This window comes from Rhodnius prolixus, unplaced genomic scaffold (genome assembly GCF_049639745.1).
Source record: "Rhodnius prolixus isolate KJV_2025 unplaced genomic scaffold, Rpr scaffold_5, whole genome shotgun sequence".
Lineage (NCBI taxonomy): Eukaryota > Metazoa > Arthropoda > Insecta > Hemiptera > Reduviidae > Rhodnius > Rhodnius prolixus.
In genome coordinates this window covers 32,649,854-32,671,285 of record NW_027411624.1, presented here as the reverse complement: position 1 = coordinate 32,671,285, position 21,432 = coordinate 32,649,854, and the positions used below count along the sequence as shown (strand labels likewise).

At 35.3% G+C, this 21,432-nt stretch overlaps 1 protein-coding gene across 2 annotated transcripts in view; it reads left to right on the top strand.

Annotated features, from left to right (window-relative positions):
* Positions 1-673: 673 nt before the first annotated feature.
* Positions 674-21,432, top strand: part of conu (Rho GTPase-activating protein conundrum) — a 169,196-nt gene continuing 148,437 nt past the window's right edge. For both annotated transcript variants that reach the window (XM_074136890.1, XM_074136891.1), the window contains exon 1: positions 674-839. In XM_074136890.1, the coding sequence (XP_073992991.1) occupies positions 837-839 (3 nt within the window). In that variant the 5' untranslated portion in view covers positions 674-836. The remainder of the gene's footprint in view (positions 840-21,432) is intronic.

Genomic DNA, 21,432 nt, shown 5'->3' with positions numbered 1-21,432 from the left:
AAGTGTATAAGCCTAAAAGGAGACTATGTTGAAAAATAAAAAAGGTTTACCCCAAAAAATTAAGTAGTTTTTATTTTTGCACGGACTTTTCAAACGACCCTCGTAGTCCATAAGCAGACAAGATAGAAGACACACCAATAATGATGTAAAATATTACATTATAAATTAGCCCTGAAGATGACCTAGTCCCTAGGTCGAAAGCTCGACATGATAAAAATATATCATGACCGAAACTGGCAGTTATTTTATCATTCTATTGAAACTATGAATCAGTTACCAAAAATAATGAACAGTAATTGAATGATGCCGTTAAACTAAAGTACTTTACTTAATTAATGAATTTTAATGATTGCACAATTAATTGGAATGTCCTTAGGGACTACCTAATAATTGTAAAATCAGTTATTTAAAAAACGTTTCAGTTCGAAACGTTTGAGTTGAATAAATCAAAATCAGAGGATAGATTTTATCGAATATATTCATTTCCTCTATTAATAATTAAATGTTGCTAATCTTTTAAGTTATTTTTATACGTATTATTAATTTACAATGAAACTAAAAAAAAAAAATTACAATCAAAAAATATTTTGTAGTTTGTAATCCAAATGTTGCAGTTAAAGCTTTCTCTTGTAGGTATGCGCAGTAGGTGATGCGCAAAGCCTCATGTTGTCACCTTTGTTAAGTCAGTCAGGTGGCAACGTTCCATGCAGTGTTGAGCGTATTAGTTCACAAATTTTTATTCTACTATTTTAGTCAAGTGGTTTACCTATTATTTAAATTATTTAATAGTTAATTGTGTCACAAGAGAACATTATTACTAGAGATGAGTTTCTGTAATGGTAAGTTTAGATTAATTCTGTTGATGTAATTGATAAGTAGTTTCATTGGTGTTCTAGTTGGTCATTTTGTATTCTACTAAACAAAATTGTCTTATTTATTAGGAATTCAGTTGATATAACTTCACCTTTTTGAACTTGATACTTTTCGAAAGAAGTTTCAGCCCAAGAAAGACTTCACATTTCAAATCATACATTTAAGGGTCTTTGCTTAGTCTGACATAAAAACGAAATTACCTTAAAATAAGAAATAATTACATAATTTGTTTTTCAATTTAATTTTGGCTACTCATTTGTTCGTTGCTATACATATTTCATTATCGCTGAAGGTAAAGGTAATACAAAACAACTTTTTGTACAAAATGGTATCGCATTTTTTACTTTTAAATTTTAGGTAGGTTATAAATGTCGTTTTTGATAAAAATAGTTTTATTAGTTTTTCCTTAATGTATTTTCCTCTTAAATTATCATATTTCTCTCGAATTATGGTCTTCAGCTATAGAGAATTTATCATCTGATTTATTCTTTTAAGAATGCTGCCAGATGATGTTGTTCATTTGAGAAATATTCTAATTATTTATAAATCTGAAGTATTACTGATAAATATTTTTCTGAAGTGGATAATAATTTAAATATATCTTCTTTTTAGTACACGGAATAGCTAATTTAGATTGTTTTGAATGCAGTTCAAGAAATCAGAAAGAAAGCAAACTTTAATACTGGAATATTTTTGTGGTGAATTACATTTACAAAGTAAATGAAGTGTAAAGAGATTTCAATTCGGTTAGATGCGAACCTTGATCGAGTGCTACATTTCTGTAGCAATCACTGGACGGATAGATCACCAAACGGCTGTTACATTTACATAATCTAGTTTTATTTATCTTTATTGTTGGTTGCATTTGATAATTTTTTTTAAAACACGTGATTGGTTTTTTTGGTAATTAAAATATATAAAATCTCTTGACGGATTTAACCAAATGTTCCTTTTTGTTTATAACAGTATAGGAAGTTTAACCTCTCCTATGTTATTGTCGACCTTAGTTGACTGATTGTTTGCTTGATTATTTTATTAATTAAAATATAGTTCTAGTGTTTATATATAAAACTTCATTTAACTTATTTTTTTTCTAACTTTCATAAATAAGGAATCTGCAAAATGGAGACAGAACTATTGGAAATTTTGGTACTATTTTGTTTTTTGTCAATGAATCTAAAAGGAAATTAAATGCCATCTACTTCTTCAAACTTTTCTTCAGTCAAATAGGAAGTGAAAAGCTGAACGTTAACTTAGTGCAAAGCATGTTTGCAATTGACCGAACCTGGAAATATCTTTTATGGTCGCAATCATTTACTACCAGTTGCAGGATATCCCTCACCAGTAAAACAAATTTCTCGTATGTTTTTGTATGAAGTATAGGTCAGATTGTGTTTTGAAGAAAAGCGGATACGTAACCATTTTTTCTGGTGGCTTTTTGAGGTGTATTATTATTATTATTTTTTTAATCATTTAAGGCGCGTCAACATCTAAAGTTATTGGTGCCCGGAGCTTTTTTTCAGTGCACTGCCGGCCTCCGGACGGTCCATCACCGGACAGTGAGCTGTAAGAAGCTCCTAGGAAGAAAACATTTAAGGGCCAGCACCTGGATTCGAACCCGGGACCTCCGCATGGGAATCCAATACGTTAACCGCATAGCTAATCCCTTCCCTGTGTATTATTATTATTATGTTTTTTTAATTTAAGGCACGTCAACATCTAAGAGTAAACCCGGAGCTTTTTTCATAGCATTATCGGCCTCAGGCAGGGTTCTTTCATAACAGTAAGGGCCGGTAACTGGATTAGAATCTGTGTGGGAGTATCAGTGTGCTAACCACTCTCATTTAAGAGGAGTAATATTCTTAATTGTGAAGCTCCCCTGTGGGATCTAAGACTGAACGTACCCAAACAATTTTTCTTTGAACTATTACTTTTGTTAATCGAAGTACCTATAATTCATCATTAACTATTATGCTTCCATAACTAGTATCACCAAAATTCAATTTTGAAACTAATGCTGGGCAGTAGGTTTCTGTTAAAGAACATCTTTCACTTCTTCTTAACTTTAGGAGCACGCATCGCTTCAGGAGGCGGTCGGTTAGAGTTTTACTAAAAACTTAAATTACTTGGGATCAAAAAGAAGAAATGATTCTCAATAATTTTGTGAATAGATAAATTCTTGGACAAGAGAACTGGAAGGTAATTAAGGGAGATTTTTAATCCTTATAATGCTGCGTTCTTTTTTTGCTCATAATAAGGGCCTGCCATGGTACTTATCCTTGCCTTTGCCTTTCAACCGCCTCAGTTCACAGCGTTTTATTAATCCAAAGACTGTGACAAATTCTTGTCAGAAGCTACTATTTGATTTGATTAAAGGCCATGACCTTTTAGATATTAATCGAAAGAATTGCCTGGCGTCCATGTTCATTAGTATTACCAACTGACACTTGAAATCTATAAGAAATATACAAGTCATTAGGTTAAGTTCCTTACATCCATCATTCAACAAAGAATTGTATATTTAAAAAAAATGGGGACTAGTTAGAACAGCTAAGTTCCAACCTTTCAGTTCATCTTACAACACCAGCATCTGCCTGCTCTTCTCTTTGATCTTCTTATTCTAAGAAGTTATTATTAAGTGGGGTTGTTGGGCTGGATAAAGCTCGACCTTGGATCTGTTCTTTGTTAGACCGGTTTCGTTTAGGTTCATTTTTATTTTGGAAATATATTTTTGTAGATAAATTAAACTGTACACCTCACATTTTTAAGAATTTCTTTCACCTGTTAAATAAAAATACAAATAAGTGTTTGGTTAGGTTAGGTTACACTGGTTGATTTTTATTTAGTAAAATATCTTTTACGGAATTTTAATTATAGGTTTAATTATCCTGCTGTCGCTTGCATGATGAATCTGTATACGTAGAGAAACGTCTGCCTTAGGAAGTATGTTATCTCCAAAAACTGCTTGAAGTTTCTTGATTAAACAGCTTCTTCCTTTGGTTAAATTAGTTCAGGAGTAAGTTTTGTTCACAAAAAAAACTCCGGTACTGTTTATCCCCATCCGTTGTTTTTGCGTATCATCTCATTTGATCAATTTCAATTTTTAAAAAAACTTGTGATTTGTTAGAAGAGAAAGGTAGTTTTTATGTGACATTTATAAAAGGTTAGAACTAGTCCTTAATAAGGTGAAGTAGCTACTTTGTATTTTTTTTAGTAAGAATACTTTCTTTTGTTGATCTTGAGAACAAGTATTGTTCCTTTTCCGGAAAAATATCTTTCAAATAACTGCGATAGGCGATAGGTATGCAAGTAGTTCAGTAATCATGGTGACAGAAAGTAGTTGGTCTTCCAGTTTCTTGTTTCTTTCTTTGATTACATTGTCTCATGAACTTGATCATTGACACTTACTTCCCTGCAATAAATGTTTTGCAATATCTTTTTATTTCGCAAATACGAGGTGTGTTCAAAAAGTAACGGGAATTTTCGTTTTTTGAAAAAAATATTTATTTATTCATCTACATTAATATTGTCGCCTTCAAAGTAGTCCCCTTCGCATACAATACACTTGTGCCAGCGCTTTTTCCAATCCTCGAAACACTTCTGAAACTCGATCTTTGTGATAGCTTTCAGCTCTTTCAGCGATTCGCTTTTAATGTCATCTATGCTTGTAAAACGACGGCCTTTTAATGTTCTCTTTATGTTTGGAAATAGAAAAAAGTCACATGGAGCCATGTCTGGCGAATATGGAGACTGGGGCATCGTTAAAGTTTTGTTTTTGGCCAAAAATTCACGAACAAGCAATGAAGTGTGAGCAGGTGCATTATCGTGGTGCAAAATCCATGAATTGTTTTGCCACAAATCCGGGCGTTTTTTTTCGGATTGCTTCACGCAAACGGCGTTGAACTTGTAGGTAGTACTCCTTATTGATTGTTTGACCTTGTGGCAAGAATTCATGATGCACTATGCCATTAAAATCGAAGAGCACAGTGAGCATAACCTTCACATTCGACCGCACTTGTCGAGCCTTTTTCGGTCTTGGCGATCCAGAATGCCTCCACTGGGACGATTGAGCCTTAGTTTCGACATCATATCCGTAAACCCATGTTTCGTCACCTGTTATAACACGTTTCAGTAGATCCGCATCGTTGTCGACTTCATTGAGTGACTCTTGAGCAACTTCCATTCTCCGCTGTTTTTGTTCGAAATTCAACAATTTTGGAACAAATTTTGCTGCCACACGTTTCATGCCCAAAACATCCGAAAAAATTTCATGGCATGAGCCAATTGATATGGCAACATCATCAGCGACTTCTCTGATTGTGATTCGGCGATCGTTCATAACCATTTCTTTCACTTTTTTCACGTTTTCATCGGTTGTTGATGTGCTTGGACGTCCAGGTCGTTCGTCATCTTCAACGTTTTCGCGGCCATCTTGGAAACGCTTATACCACTCGTAAATCCTTGTTTTACTCATAGCAGACTCACCATATGCCTTTATTAACATTTCACACACTTTATTACACTTTATTTCATTTTTTACGCAAAATTTAATACAAATTCTTTGATCCATTTTTTTTAACAAACAAAAATCGCCAAGCTCGAAAAACACGTCTAACCTTAACGGCTGCCACTTAAGAAGTAAACAATGAATATTACTGAAAATTTTATCGTACTTCAGGGGCATGTGTACCAACATAATAATAAAAAAAATTTTACAATCAGACTCTCCAAACCCGCGAAATTTAAAAATTCCCGTTACTTTTTGAACACACCGTATATTACTGAACTACGCACTTATTAACTTAATGTTCTTTTATTACTACCGCAACCAAAAGAGGTTTATTGTGCTCTCTCTTTTTGGATCTAGTAGGCGAAACCTATTAAGAAGGTTGAGGACTTCCCCTACTAGTTCTTCAAAGATCCAAAGGTTTTAGAGTGCAATCGCTCGATTGCAACGCATTCGAACAAGTGAGAGGCCGTTTCCTCCTCTTCTTGACACAATCTGCACAACGGTTTCGAGTTAATAAGCCCTCACCTTGTACAGATGCTTCCTGAAGCTACCATGCCCCTGTGAATAGGCCTGTAATCAGAGTAATCTGATTTCCATCCAAGCACAGAGTCTCTTTGGCTACTTTGTTTACATAGTCAAGATATACTCTTACTGTGTTTGACCCCAGGACACATCACCCAGTTCTTTTCATGCTCTCTCCAGATCTAGACTCTCAACTGCATCCTTGATGATCCTCAGGACAGGTTCCGAGCCAATGAATGGAGGTGTTAGCTCCGTTTCTGGCCAGCTGATTCGCTGTTTCATTCCCCTTTAATCCCTACAAGACCTGGAACCCATTCCAGCCGAACTTTATTGTGCCCAGCCAGTTGTTCTAGGACCATTTTACAATCCCAAACCAGGGAAAAGGCAGTTCTGAAGGAAATAAGGGCCTTCAGTGCAGCTTGGCTGTCCCCAAAAAGATGCAAATCTCCCTATTTCTAAGGATCCATTCGCTGGTTTTCCTCACCACAAGTTTTAATTGCGTAATTTAATTATGTGTGAGTTGTTCCATGATCTGTGGGTGCTGCAGTGTCTAACCTGCGTACCAGAGGGTCACAGTACGTCTAATCTCTCAAATCATTTTCAAAAATGAAAGGAAAATTTTGAAAATATCTTCATTTTGATTCCTTTATGAACGTGTTACCCTTTACCTGCTCAGCAGCTGAATATGTCTTGCATTGACATAAATCTTGGCTACGTCCATTACGTAGAGATTTTCATTGAACAATTTAAGTCCCTGGGAGCCGCACGAACTGCAGCACCCTTGGTGTACGGTCTTGTATAATGGCATCACTGAAATAAACAAAAAAAATTGAAATGTGTTGTAATAGTTGATCAAATGCTTAGTGCGGCTGTATAATAAATGCATATAGTGTAATGCTGGCCGAGGTTATAGAGGAGAGATCAAAAGGCCACGACTCACTTACACACAGACTTTTTTTTAGATTTTTTTTTTTATAAGATATGGTTGATCAATTTTGGTTTTATATTTAAATTTTACAGTCCAACTTGTAATGGACTTTTTTTCTTGAACATGCATGCTATGAGGGATATAAAATCAACGAAATTATCCAGCACTGCGGGTATTTTTCATCAGCGTTATTTCTTATAAATTGGTTGTTACTTCTTGTAGTACGTATTGTTGCAGTTTGTTGCTAATCTTTACCCTTTCTTTTTGTAAAAATTATTTTATTTTACCTTTAATTAATGTTTCCTTTAATGAAGACGTTGGGATATTGAACGTAGGAAGGAAGCCCACTCAGTTGATACTTTGTTTTTATTGTGATGAATTCTGTATATGAATGTTTAAATCAAGGATAATGTTATTCCTAATCAATTTACATAAAAATTAAAATAAGATATTCAGATAATTATTAAAAATATGGAGCTAGTAGTATTTTGTCTTGGCAAATTGTTTCTACGATTGGGATGTTGAGATTATCGTATAGAGAAAGATTAGTCACGTAGAAAGGAGCGTCAGACTTCTTTGTCGGAGTAGTTTTGGTTGGAATATCAGTACAGTCCGTATGTTTGTAGGTTTTGCTGGACCTCACAGCTCCGGATATCCACACAGGTTTGAGGATAGTACTGTATATTAAACGTTTGAGTTCAATTGGCAATTTGGAGCGTTGTCCAAGTAGTCTGTACATAAGTTTCGTACGTTTTGTGATTGCTTTTCTTTTAAGTCTAGTGTGTCGGTTCCATGTGAGTCGTTTGTCTTTGTAGAGCCCAAGGTAGTGCACCAGATCTGTACAAGGAAGAGGACAGGTGGACAGGAGAGTAAACGTGGCATGCTGTGGGTTCATTTTTAATCCTCCACTTCTTTGCGCAGGATTCTATTTACTGTAAGTGTGTCTGTAATTTGTATGATGCTGATGAAGGGTGTGTACTTGTGGCTAGTATGGCTGTGTCGTCTGCATATGTACGGAGTAGTGTAGAAGCCAAGTATCCTTCCCTCAGGCACTCCCGCCCCCACTGTTGAGAGAGGTTGCTGAGCGAGTACTTACTTGGAAGAATCTATCTGAAAGATAGGATTGTAGAACGATCGAAGGGCTGGTATACCCAACAGTATTGCTTTTTCTCCAATGCTGAAACAGTAGCATCAACAACCCGTTGACATTGTTGTACAGTACTATGATGACTCCTGAAGCCACATTGATGGTCTGGTATAACACCAAACTCCGATAATATGTGGTTAGATATATAGATAGATAGATTCTATTAGGGTAGCCTTAAAGGCCTACACCACCGCGACCCAATGGATCTATTGTGGCTCCCACTACTCTAGAACTCGCCCTCCAGACCCGTCCGTTTAATCAGACTCTTAATTCTGGAGAGTGGCTCCTGGGTATAGCTTGCAGGCCTTGGTTTTTTTCCTCCCCGTGAAGCCAGACAAGCCCTTCCAACACATGCAGTGCCATTTCCTCTTCCTCCTGACAGAACCTACAAAGGCCAGGCTATAATATGGGTTTAATACGCATAAGTAACAGTTTTTCATAAGAACTTTCCCTATAGTTGACAGTATGCTGATTGGTCATAGGATGAGGGTAGGTGAACAGGTTTACCAGGTTTCGAAATTTCATTCGCACCACTGAATACTTCCAGGAAAGTGGAAGTGATGTTACTAAGGACAGAGTTTTGAATGTAGATGAGATAAATGATACCTTATTTTTTTGGGTAGGTGGCAGAGAATTTCAGAAGTAATGAGATCGTATCCTGGAGATTTTCTAGAAGGTAGATTCTTGATAGTGTATTCAACGTCTTTAGAAGTAAAGGCTTTTGGTGATGGTATTCAGCGAGTATGCAGACTGTCCGTTAAACCTTTTTATTTATTATTAGAAGAAGACAAAAAAAAAAAATCAGTTAAACCAAACCTTCTTGTTCTATAGCCTTACTTCCGGCATAACCTCAGCTTATAAAGAAGAGCTACTACACCTGTGTGCTAAGTGTCTAGAGGTGTAGTATGTCATACTAAAAAAACAATGCTGGTCACGAACATAACCGCCATGCGTAAACAGTTATCGTCCAACAATGGGCATGCTCTCCTTTATTGTATTTAAACGGTCAACACCTTTCATACATATATAGTCACCCAGTTTATCGTTTGATTATTGGTTCTAATATAATAATAACTGCAATTCTCCTAGAAGTGCACTAAATTGAATTTCTCCAAGTAAAAAGTAATAGACCTACACTTGAACAATTACTTTAAAGGAAATCGAAGGGAAAAAATCTAAAAATTGATTCAGTAACGTGTTACGAGTTGAACAAAGTTTTTGGCCGGTCATCCCGTTGCATCTAAGCTAAATATTTGAGGGCGGGAGGAAATCATCTTGAACTCATTCATCGCCAACGCACATCGCCTTAAATAATTTTTACTAGTACGTACGAGGGTCGTTTGAAAAGTCCGTGCAAAAATAAAAACTACTTAATTTTTTGGGGTAAACCTTTTTTATTTTTCAACATAGTCTCCTTTTAGGCTTATACACTTCGTCCAACGCTGCTCTAGTTTGTTGATCCCTTCCGAATAATAGGATTTGTCCAAGTCTGAAAAATAGCCATTCGTTTCTGCAATCACCTCCTCGTTTGAATAAAATCTTTTTCCCGCCAGCCATTTCTTCATATTGAGGAACAAATAGTAGTCCGAGGGAGCCAAGTCTGGAGAATAGGGGGGATGTGAAACGAGTTGGAACCCTATTTCCATTAATTTTGCGACCACAACTGCTGAGGTGTGAGCTGGTGCGTTGTCGTGATGGAAAAGGACTTTTTTGTAGGCCAATCGTGGGCGTTTTTCTTGCAGCTCGGTTTTCAAACGGTCCAATAACGATGAATAATATGCACCTGTAATAGTTTTACCCTTTTCCAGATAGTCGATCAGGATTATTCCTTGCGAATCCCAAAAGACAGTCGCCATAATCTTTCCGGCCGAAGGAACGGTCTTCGCCTTTTTTTTGGCGCAGATTCCCCCTTGGTAACCCATTGTTTAGATTGTTCTTTGGTCTCAGGAGTGTAGTGATGTATCCATGTTTCATCTACAGTGACGAAACGACGCTTAAAGTCCTGCGGATTCTTCTGGAACAGCTGAAAAACCGTCCTTGCAACACTTCACACGATTTCGTTTTTGGTCAAGCGTGAGCAATCGCGGCACCCATCTTGCGGATAGCTTTGTCATGTCCAAATGTTGATGCAAAATATTATGTACCCGTTCATTCGAGATGCCCACAGCACTAGCAATCTCACGCACCTTCACACTTCTGTCATCCATCACCATATCATGGATTTTATCAATGATTTCTGGAGTAGTAACCTCAACAGGGCGTCCAGAACGTTCAGCGTTATTTGTGCCCATATGGGCACTCCGAAAATTTTGAAACCACTTATAAACTGTTCTAATCGAAGGTGCAGAGTCACCATAATGTTTATCAAGCTTCTCTTTAGTCTCCTGAGGCGTTTTGCCTTTCATAAAGTAGTGTTTAATCAACACACGAAATTCTTTTTCGTCCATTTTTTTGAAAATCACTCGACTTCCTCGATTCAAACGAATGCCAAACACAAAGAAATAGACCGATCTGGCTGAAACTTGGTGTGTGTTCTTCCAAGAGATGCTACTAACTAAACATAACCTCGATACGCGCCAGTGGTGTTATCTCTCTGACTTTGCACGGACTTTTCAAACGACCTTCGTATATTGTCTTCAACCTCTGCCCACGATATCTCTTTGCAATCACAGAAGATATTTAAACAATTTCATTAACACCTGGCTTGCCAGTTAATCGTAATAAATAAAAATAACGCATTTTATTTATATAAACATATTTTTTTTTTTAAATTTATTCGGCTGCTTTATTTTTAATTATGCATCATAATGAGATTTCTTTATTAATAAAATTGTTTTGGCTTCAATAAGTTCTCATTAATTATGGATATTGGGATTGTTGAATATCTTTAATTTTTTTTTTAATCTCTTTAATTTCTTGTATTAAACATTTTTTGTTTAATAATAATAAATACAGTTACAAATATTGTGCGCACTTTGAATAACTATCACGTGGCTGGGCAATAATTATACGTGTGACTTTAGCACGTTGTTTTTCTCATATGTTTTTTATCATTTTGAAATCATCCATACAGATGTTGTTGATATATTTAAATTAATTGACAACTAATTAAATGGTGGCCCACTTAAAAAAAAAATAAGATGGGCTACTTTAAATTAAATGTTCTCATTATTTTCGTTCAGTTAGCTGTTATTTTAATTTTTTCTGTCCGTTTTCCTAAATCTGCACTTTAAAAATAAATTAAGTTAAAGATGGTTTTAAAAGTTACTAATTTAGAGAATTTATTGAATTTATATTGGCAAGATTGTTTTGTATAAGATCTGATCTGGCCCATGAGTTAATCGAAGATCCCTCATCTCCCAATTTTTGTGAACAGTTTTTTTCTGAAATGAACTTAAAAGGTATTGGGATTTTCTATCACATCCTTCACGAATTTTCTAATTCGGCGTTGTAGTCATAACAAGAATTGGTCCTGGAATGATGAGAGTAAATGGTGGTACAAAATAAATGTAAAAATTCTCAGTAAATTTTAGAAATAATGGAAGACAATCACGTTTGATTCTAATCATATATCCTTAACAAAAACTTACAGTTTTAAAAAGTTAAGTATAGGGGTTGATTAAACGCCAAAAGGTACACAAATCAGCTAGTACCCAAATTTTATTCATACTTCTAGTATCATATTTTTTAGAATGTATTGTTAGATGACACAGACCCTTGTGCTGGCCTTTTATCACCCAAAAAATATTTTGTCTGTTAGAATAATAAAAGATGTATCACATCATCGTAGTTAGTATTAAAAAGGCATTTCATTTTAACTCTATTCCAAATTATTCTTGCGATTTATCTTTATACTGAATAATCATCACATTCACTCGCACATTAAGGAAGAATTAGGGAAAGTTGGCCCTTTGCTGTTGTAATTTGAATTACGGAGTTAAAACGAAATTTCAGTCTTGAATTCGTCTTACGTGAGCACAAGTTAATATCAAATAAATAATACTTTTAATTATAATTCATTAATTTTAAAACTTTAATTTAATTGATTACTTATAAAGAAGTTTTATTACCAACTAAAAATATGCATGCATATCTATTTTATAATAGACAAATACAATTGTTGGAAGAACATCTATAGATCAGTGGTTTCCAACCTGTGGTCCGCAAGAACTGAAATATGGTCCGCGAAACATTTAACATTTTTAAAATAATAATATATTTATTTGACATGCAGCCGCGTGTGCGGCGACGGTGCGGTGAGTGGGACGTCGAGCGAGCTTAGAGCTCCTAAAAAACAAGTCCAAGACTCGATTAAAAGCAAATAATTGCGTGTAGCTTTGAGCAATCTCATCAATCCCAGGATTACCCCATCTTGTAAAGAAAATGCAAGCTCAAAATGCACATTAATATTGAACTGAAAACATAATCACAGTGTTAATTGAAGTTTGTTTTTAAAATCTAAAAGTAGTTTACTGTGAAATTGAACCTTGTGGTCCCTGCTAACAACAAAAATATTAAAATGGTCCTTAGCCATCAAAAGGTGGGAACCACTGATCTAGATTAACAATGTAATTGAAGAAAGCAACATTAACGTTTAATATTAACAAACTAGATTAATTACTAATTCCATATTATTATTAATGCATTTCTTAAAATTTGTTTGTCATTTTCAATTCGGTCAAAAGCTATCAAAGTAGTCGAAAAAATCCAACAAAAAGCTATGCAGTAAAAGGGTTAACTTAAATTGCCATTGCTACAGTTAAGCGATTCTCCTACTAGAACTAATCCTTAACCAATAAACGTCTTAGAAATTATAATTAAAGTGTTTATATTGTTTAAGTAGGGAAACAGCCGTGTTTTATATTGTAGGTATTTTAAGGACAGCCCCCGTGTAAGATTGATAAGGCTTCTCGAGTAATCTTACCTAATTGTAATGCTATTTTGCACGCACATACTCACATGTGGACACGCAGTCCGAACAGACCAGCCTCACAGTTCCCGTCTTGGAAATAGTACCGTTGCTTTGGAGGTGCTGTCCAAACTAGCGGTTCTGGCTAGAGTTGCGCGCTGCGGTTTGTAATTACACTTAGAAACGGTCGGATATTATTCTAGATTGGATTTAAAAAATTTCTATTTTGTGTAAGATTGAACTAACTGACTAGAGCCGGTAGAAAGTTAATTAAAAACAAAACAAAACATAATAAAAAAGTATTCAGTTGAAGTTCTAACTTAGAACAATTCTTAAAAGTACAAAGTTTTTTTTAAACGTAAAAAAAGCTTCAAGATTGATGAGTTGGACTTTCAAGTATTTAATTAATGTAGATATATATTTATGATGGCCGCGTTCGGATTTGTTCCTCAAAGTACTGCAGTTAAAGAGGATTATTATACTAATTCCTTGAAAGGTCGAGTGATAAAGCCTTCCACCCTAAGAGGGCTCCAGATTTTAACCCGTTTGGCGAATATATTCTCTTTTGGTCTTTAAAAGATCTCAGGTCGCAGAATACTGATTGCAACGCTGGCTTACATGAAACTCCTATCCTCTTTTTTAATGGCACAGCCTGTACAAGGGTTCTACTTTAATCAACATCTCTATTCTGTGAAGATAATAGTAGTCCTCGTCAAAAACCTGTGACCCACAGTTACCGAAAGGATCGCTAAGAGATTGTACCATTTGTCTTGACTAGCAGAGGCCTAGTGTGACAAGACTTTTATTTTTTTTACTCTTTGCTGGTCCTGAGTAATTTATCTCTGCAGTTCAAAAGCTTTAGGTTTAGGTATCTAAAGGGGTGGTGACCAATGTCCAGAACTTCACATACAAAAAAAAGATTAGGGAAGTTAGATAATAGAACAGATTTGGAATAATTGTGAGACCAAATTCTGCATATCTTTGCAGTGTAGATTGTCTAATAGATTTAGCGCAAAGTGCAATGGTTCTCATCATAAAATAACCTAATTTTAATCATTAATTTTATTCATCGTTGCATTTTATCCATGATGCTTGTTTAATGAATGCATCATTGGTTTCGAACTTTAATTTTTCATCAGAGATAAATTAATCTATTTGATGTAGAGATTTTGACTTTACTTTTGTTTCGGTCTCATACTGTACTTCCTTGCTAAGTCTAAATCTTTGCACTAAATTGAATAATACACCTCTGAAAATAGGTGTAAGTCCGAAACCGAATTATGTGTACATGATAAACATACGTACTATAATGGATAAAAGTCAAAATATATCCATCACTGGCGGAACTTAACCAAATTTTCAACATACGTTTTGTTGAACACTTTTCAGATGATGATTACAGGCGCGTAAAAATTATTCATGAAAAATTTGGCACGATAACAAATACTCCCCTTAATTGGGAGTACTTTAAAAGAGAAATAGCCAAAAAATCGATTGAATTTTTTGACTTGGTACAATACTTTCGATAGTAAATAAAATAAGGAGTCTAGAATAGAATATAGAACGCGCAGCATTCCATTACATCTTAGCTTTACGCTTCTCGTCTCTATGGACCATGGTTTCGAAACGAACCCCATTTTCAGGCGACCATCCCATTCTTCCATAAAATTGAATCCCCCCTCTTCAGAGAATCTATTAAGAAATGTAAGATATATTTATACAAATAAATTTCTATAACAATAGAACGTATAAATTCTTTGAATTCATGAAAAATTTCACTTTTATAAAAGTAAGGCATAAAAGTAATTTATTGTAATCTACTTTTACAATTATTTGGAGTGAAAGTACTATATTATTATTCTATTTTTAGGATTTTGCATGTGCTTGAAAATTACTGGTGTCCATTTTGTTTTTCTAATTTTTCGAAGATAATATAAGATACGAGGGTCGTTTGAAAAGTCCGTGCAAAGTCAGAGAGATAGCACCAAATTTTCGGAGTGGCCATATGGGCGAAGACCGTTCCTTCGGCCGGAAAGATTATGGCGACTGTCTTTTGGGATTCGCAAGGAATAATCCTCATCGACTATCTGGAAAAGGGTAAAACTATTACAGGTGCATATTATTCATTGTTATTGGACCGTTTGAAAACCGAGCTGCAAGAAAAACGCCCACGATTGGCCCACAAATAAGTCCTTTTCCATCACGACAACGCACCAGCTCACACCTCAGCAGTTGTGGTCGCAAAATTAATGGAAATAGGGTTCCAACTCGTTTCACATCCCCCCTATTCTCCAGACTTGGCTCCCTCGGACTACTATTTGTTCCCCAATATGAAGAAATGGCTGGCGGGAAAAAAATTTTATTCAAACGAGGAGGTGATTGCAGAAACGAATGGCTATTTTTCAGACTTGGACAAATCCTATTATTCGGAAGGGATCAACAAACTAGAGCAGCGTTGGACGAAGTGTATAAGCCTAAAAGGAGACTACGTTGAAAAATAAAAAAGGTTTACCCCCCAAAATTAAGTAGTTTTTATTTTTGCACGGACTTTTCAAACGACCCTCGTATACTGTAAATAGTTTTTCTTTTGTTTTTATAAGTTTTTAAGTTATCACGCCAGAAGCATTTTAAAAGTGTATTACCAGACAAAACGAAAAACTGTAAAATATTTCGTGTAATTTGTACTTTTAAAACTCGTTTAGAGCTAGCTTTGATCTACGTATAGCTCTTCTAAAATAAAATCCAAACTATCTCCTACAATAAAACAATTTTACTAAAAGTTAATAAAAGCCTGATTGTCAATAACTAATATACACGTACTGTTTTCAATAAAACGAATTATAATAACATGATAAGTAAATAAACCATCGGAATAAAGTGAAAATTGGCACGTGAATGAACGGAAGTTCCAAGACGTAGATTTTATTTTATTTTATTTTTTTTTTAAAGTCGCTTTCTAAACCATTCAGAACCATAAATAGCTTTGTCAGCATTCCTCACAAACTTGGTTATTGACAATAAAATTAGAAATTAACGATTCCAATGTCTGGAAAGGATAGCGGCTAGTGACAGGATATAGAAGATAATGGTACATTCACCGTCAAGAAATGGTTAAATACAAAATTATGTAATGCTGTGGGGCATTGTGAATGAGTTTTGCTTGCAATGATGTGAATGGCAGCTAGCAATACTTTTAATTATGATGAAGTATAATAGTGTTGCCAACTGAGATAAGAATGTGGACAGTAAATTAGTTTGGCTGTATGATCAACAATGGAAGTAGGAAACTAAAGCTCTGCTTTAAGTTTTAAATGAAATAAGAGAGTTAAAAAAAAGAATTTCATTGCCCGAGTGTGATTTCTAGACATATTCTCTCTACGAAATGGTACCACGGGTTCGTGAGTCAACCCGCTGGAGTTCTGTCTCCAGCCTCACGAGTTGAGGAAAGGTTTCGTGTTGGTCGAGGTATTGGCAATGATGATGGTGGAGTACCCATGATCTATTGTGTGGGAGGAGGATGGTTGGTTTGCCTTCGGGAATAGTTAGGCCACCTTCTAAGTCTCCACAAGAACATGCCCGAGTGTGATTTCTAGATTGTGTGTAGCATGGATCTGGGACAAGCTTGTTGCTAGGTCTAGATGTTCATTTTGTAAAGGATATATCTTACCACAATGTAGTGAAAAGTGAATAATTTATTGATATTTTTACATAAATCATAACCTGAAGCTTGTCAGCTGAAATAGAATGTAGACGGTAAATTAGTGAAAAACAAAGGTAGATTGAAGTAACGTCCGTTTATTCAGATGGGCTTTTAAGTCCAACTACTAAATTTGATGTCGTGGACGGATACGACTAGCAAACGGAAACTGTAAAGTTCTCAAATTAACCATTAAATAAAATCCAAGACCTAGACTAGGGGTATCGAACCCACTAAACCAACAATACATCTTAGCATTGCGGGTCTAGCCTATCACCTCCTAACATACTTTACTATAAATTTCTCATATTAACCATTAAATAAAATCCAAGGCCTAGACCAGGGGAATCGAACCCACTAAACCAACAATACATCTTAGCTTTGCGGGTCTAGCCTATAACCGCCTTACATACTTTAATGTAAATTTCTCATATTAACCATTAAATAAAATCCAAGGCCTAGACCAGGGGAATCGAACCCACTAAACCAACAATACATCTTAGCTTTACGGGTCTAGCCTGTATCCTGTCGTCTGTGGTATGATCAACAATGGTAAATTTAAGTACATTGACCGACTTCGCCACGGTAGCGGTTACAGGCAAGACCCACAAAACTAAGCAGAATTGTTGGTTAGTGGGTTCGAATTCCTGCCTTGCATTTTATTTAAAGGTTAATGCGAGAATTTATTAAAACTGTCCGATAGAATAGTTATAGGGTTGTTAGTAAATTATGTTTGCTAGTTGCCTTTTTCCTAGATAATTTGGTAGTTGGAGGTAAAGCCCGCCAGAAAAAAAGTAGGCATTACTTTACATATACTGTAAACTTAACGAAACAACCTAAAAACTGTATATCATTTTGAATAAATATTCAATGTAAATGGTGTAATACTTGAAATCAGAGCAATTCTACCTCTGTAAACTTGTAGATAGGCTTCAAAATAGGCTATCAAGAGGCGAAAAAAAGGTATTATCAAAAGAGATAATGGCGGACTTTAGTAACCACTCACCACTCAAGAACAAACTTATGGCGCCTTTTTCACAACAACCATCATTTTCTTTTCGATTGGGCAAAAGGAAAATGGTGACCGGAAATGAGTGGGCTGATCTTGTGAAAAGTGGTTTAAAATTATTATTATTCAAATACTTTACCTTTTATTACTCAAAATCAATTTACCTTTGTATTTTCTTTGACGGAGAATCATTTCACCTCGGCTCGTGGTACGCTACTGCTGTATTAGTAAAGCTACAAGTTGATTTTAAATCTTATTTGTACGGTAACCTCAATTTTTAATTTACTATTTCGAAATTAAAATAGAAATAAAATAGCTTAAAAAATGATAAAGGTATGCCACTAACCTTAAAACCGGATATCATGTCATGATTTGTATTTTATAAAAAAAGGAAGTGATGTGTACAATGACCCTGTAATAAAAAATGTGTTCACGTTGACTTTCTTTTGCATTTCTCGACTATTTGTTTTTTGTTTTTTTTTTATGTGCGTGTTAGAGTGAGGAAGATATATTACGGAAATGGTGGTAACGTCCGACTGACAGACAAGAGTTCGCCATATAATTTACAAAGGTGTTACAAACATACGTGTGTGGACATATGTTTTCTTGTAACAGTGGTCTACTTCTCCACTATTCCCTTATTATTATTAATAATACTAATGGCATCTTTTTTGGCCACGAAAGATGCATATTGTCTCTTCTTACTTAGATAAGCAAAATACAGCGATCTTGTTAAATTTTTCAAAATGTATTTATTGTGGAAGTAACCGTTTTTTGAGGGTCCCCTCATACAGAAAAATTGGTTGTGTTGATTGTTTTGTAGGTCACTAGGACAATAAAAATACAGGAAAATGAAACTTCATATTTCGATGAGATTTTTTTTAAAAAAAAAAAAATAATAAATAATATCTTCAAAGTTTTTTTCTTGAAAACTTTGTAAACACGTTGTACTCATGATGGTCTACAATTATTATTATAGGGTATTTATCAGGGAGATAGGGTATTTGTCAGCGAGTTAGGGTATCTTCTGGGAGATAGGGTACTTGTCAGGGAAGATTGGCTACATCTAATGTGTTCTTTCATTGGTACCGCATCTTAACTATCGTTATTTAAAATTTTGAATTAAATTCGATGCTTCAGCGTGGCTTGTTTGGAAACGCTCCTATTTGAAGTGCCATTTCGGTTTTATTTACGGTCCTTTTGCTTATTTACAATTAAGTATTAACTCTAAAACCTCTAACCCTAAGAAGCATTTCTTGACTAAAACGAATCTTAAACTTTTATTGTGGTTTCCCCGCAACTGATCTCGAGTATTTTTATTACTAACATTTTTTTTTTTTTTAGAAAATTTATTTTTTTGGGACTATTCTGGGCAGACGGCTGAGGCACGCTCCCTTCAAAAGTGTCAAGATAGAGTAATTTAACGTTTTAACAAATTATAATTTAAAAAAAAATACGTACAGGTTGCACGAACTCGCTATACGAGGGTCGTTTGAAAAGTCCGTGCAAAAATAAAAACTACTTAATTTTTTGGGGTAAACCTTTTTTATTTTACAACATAGTCTCCTTTTAGGCTTATACACTTCGTCCAACGCTGCTCTAGTTTGTTGATCCCTTCCGAATAATAGGATTTGTCCAAGTCTGAAAAATAGCCATTCGTTTCTGCAATCACCTCCTCGTTTGAATAAAATCTTTTTCCCGCCAGTCATTTCTTCATATTGGGGAACAAATAGTAGTCCGAGGGAGCCAAGTCTGGTGAATAGGGGGGATGTGAAACGAGTTGGAACCCTATTTCCATTAATTTTGCGACCACAACTGCTGAGGTGTGAGCTGGTGCGTTGTCGTGATGGAAAAGGACTTTTTTGTGGGCCAATCGTGGGCGTTTTTCTTGCAGCTCGGTTTTCAAACGGTCCAATAACGATGAATAATATGCACCTGTAATAGTTTTACCCTTTTCCAGATAGTCGATGAGGATTATTCCTTGCGAATCTTAAAAGACAGTCGCCATAATCTTTCCGGCCGAAGGAACGGTCTTCGCCTTTTTTGGCGCAGATTCCCTTGCAACACTTCACACGATTTCGTTTTTGGTCAAGCGTGAGCAATCGCGGCACCCATCTTGCGGATAGCTTTGTCATGTCCAAATGTTGATGCAAAATATTATGTACCTGTTCATTCGAGATGCCCACAGCACTAGCAATCTCACGCACCTTCACTCTTCTGTCATCCATCACCATATCATGGATTATTTTATCAATGATTTCTGGAGTAGTAACCTCAACAGGGCGTCCAGAACGTTTAGCGTCACTTGTGCCCATATGGCCACTCTGAAAATTTTGAAACCACTTATAAACTGTTCTAATCGAAGGTGCAGATTCACCATAATGTTTATCAAGCTTCTCTTTAGTCTCCTGAGGCGTTTTGCCTTTCATAAAGTAGTGTTTAATCAACACACGAAATTCTTTTTCGTCCATTTTTTGAAAATCACTCGACTTCCTCGATTCAAACGAATGCCAAACACAAAGAAATAGACCGATCTGGCTGAAACTTGGTGTGTGTTCTTCCAAGAGATGCTACTAACTAAACATAACCTCGATACGCGCCAGTGGTGCTATCTCTCTGACTTTGTACGGTCTTTTCAAACGACCCTCGTAAAAGTTTTCATCAGAACTTATAATTCTCATTTCAATCCTCTTGTCCGCCATTTATCATCTCATCACCATCCAGATCATCCTCCCAGACGATTAAAATCAGCCTGTGGTTCTCTCTCTTCTGAAGAGAGTAGCTAATCCTGGGAGACGACTTAGGAAGTGTTATCACTGGGTAACTTCTCTCCTCAATTAGTGGAGTTTGTAGTGGTGTCAGTTATTTTCATTATTACTAATGGCGTATCTAGCGCTGGTGTACCATAACTAATAAATTAAAAAAATACGTAGTTGTAAGAATGGAACAATAATTTTTGAAAAGTGTATTTGTTTTCTTCCGGTGTATAATCACTGTTCCTCTTTTTAATTACCCACTTCCGTTTTTCGGCATGATTAATTTTTATTTTCTTAAGTTTCAAGAGTATGGTTGAGAAATTTTGAATGCTTTGACTTCTTTCAGTTTCAATTATCCAGACGCTTTGTATTCTGCATAATATTCTACTAAATTTCCATCATTGCTATTTAAGGCTTTATTAATGTTGTAACTAAGAGAATAAAAGCGAAACGTTGCAAAATAAATATGTAATGTTATCTTATAAACAATATACATCCTGATAGTAAACTTTTTATGCTAGTAATGTAAGCAATTACCTTGTACCAGTTCAACAGGATTTGGTATTCGATGTTAAATATTATTTAACATCAGCCAGATACCGGTTGTAGGCCACAACAAGTGGAAGCGAGAGAGTCTATAACACAAAAAAGAAAAAGTAAAAAAATAAAAAATAAAACAAACCTGTCTCCTCCGCAAGTTATCTTTATAATATTCGGCAACCTAGCAAGGTCGAACTGGTCACAGACCTCTTTGCAGTAGGGATGGACAAAATTGTTGCGTGTTTTTTGAGTTTAAAGTGGGCCTCAAGTTGTAAAACCTGATGTTTGTGTTAGTTTATTTTTTTTATCTTATCTTTTTTTTTAAAGAATCATCTCTTCACATGGGTGTTTAGTTTTGTTTATAGACGTTGTTTTCTATCTATTTTTTGATTGGATAACGTCAAATTAAAATTTTAATTCGCTCCTCCAGCGTTTCTTATTTAAACGTGATGAAAAAAAAATTATAAGTTGGTCAAATTTTGCTCCTTTATGACCACAAATCTTTACCTGAGAGCCATACTATCGTAAGTCCAAAAATAAA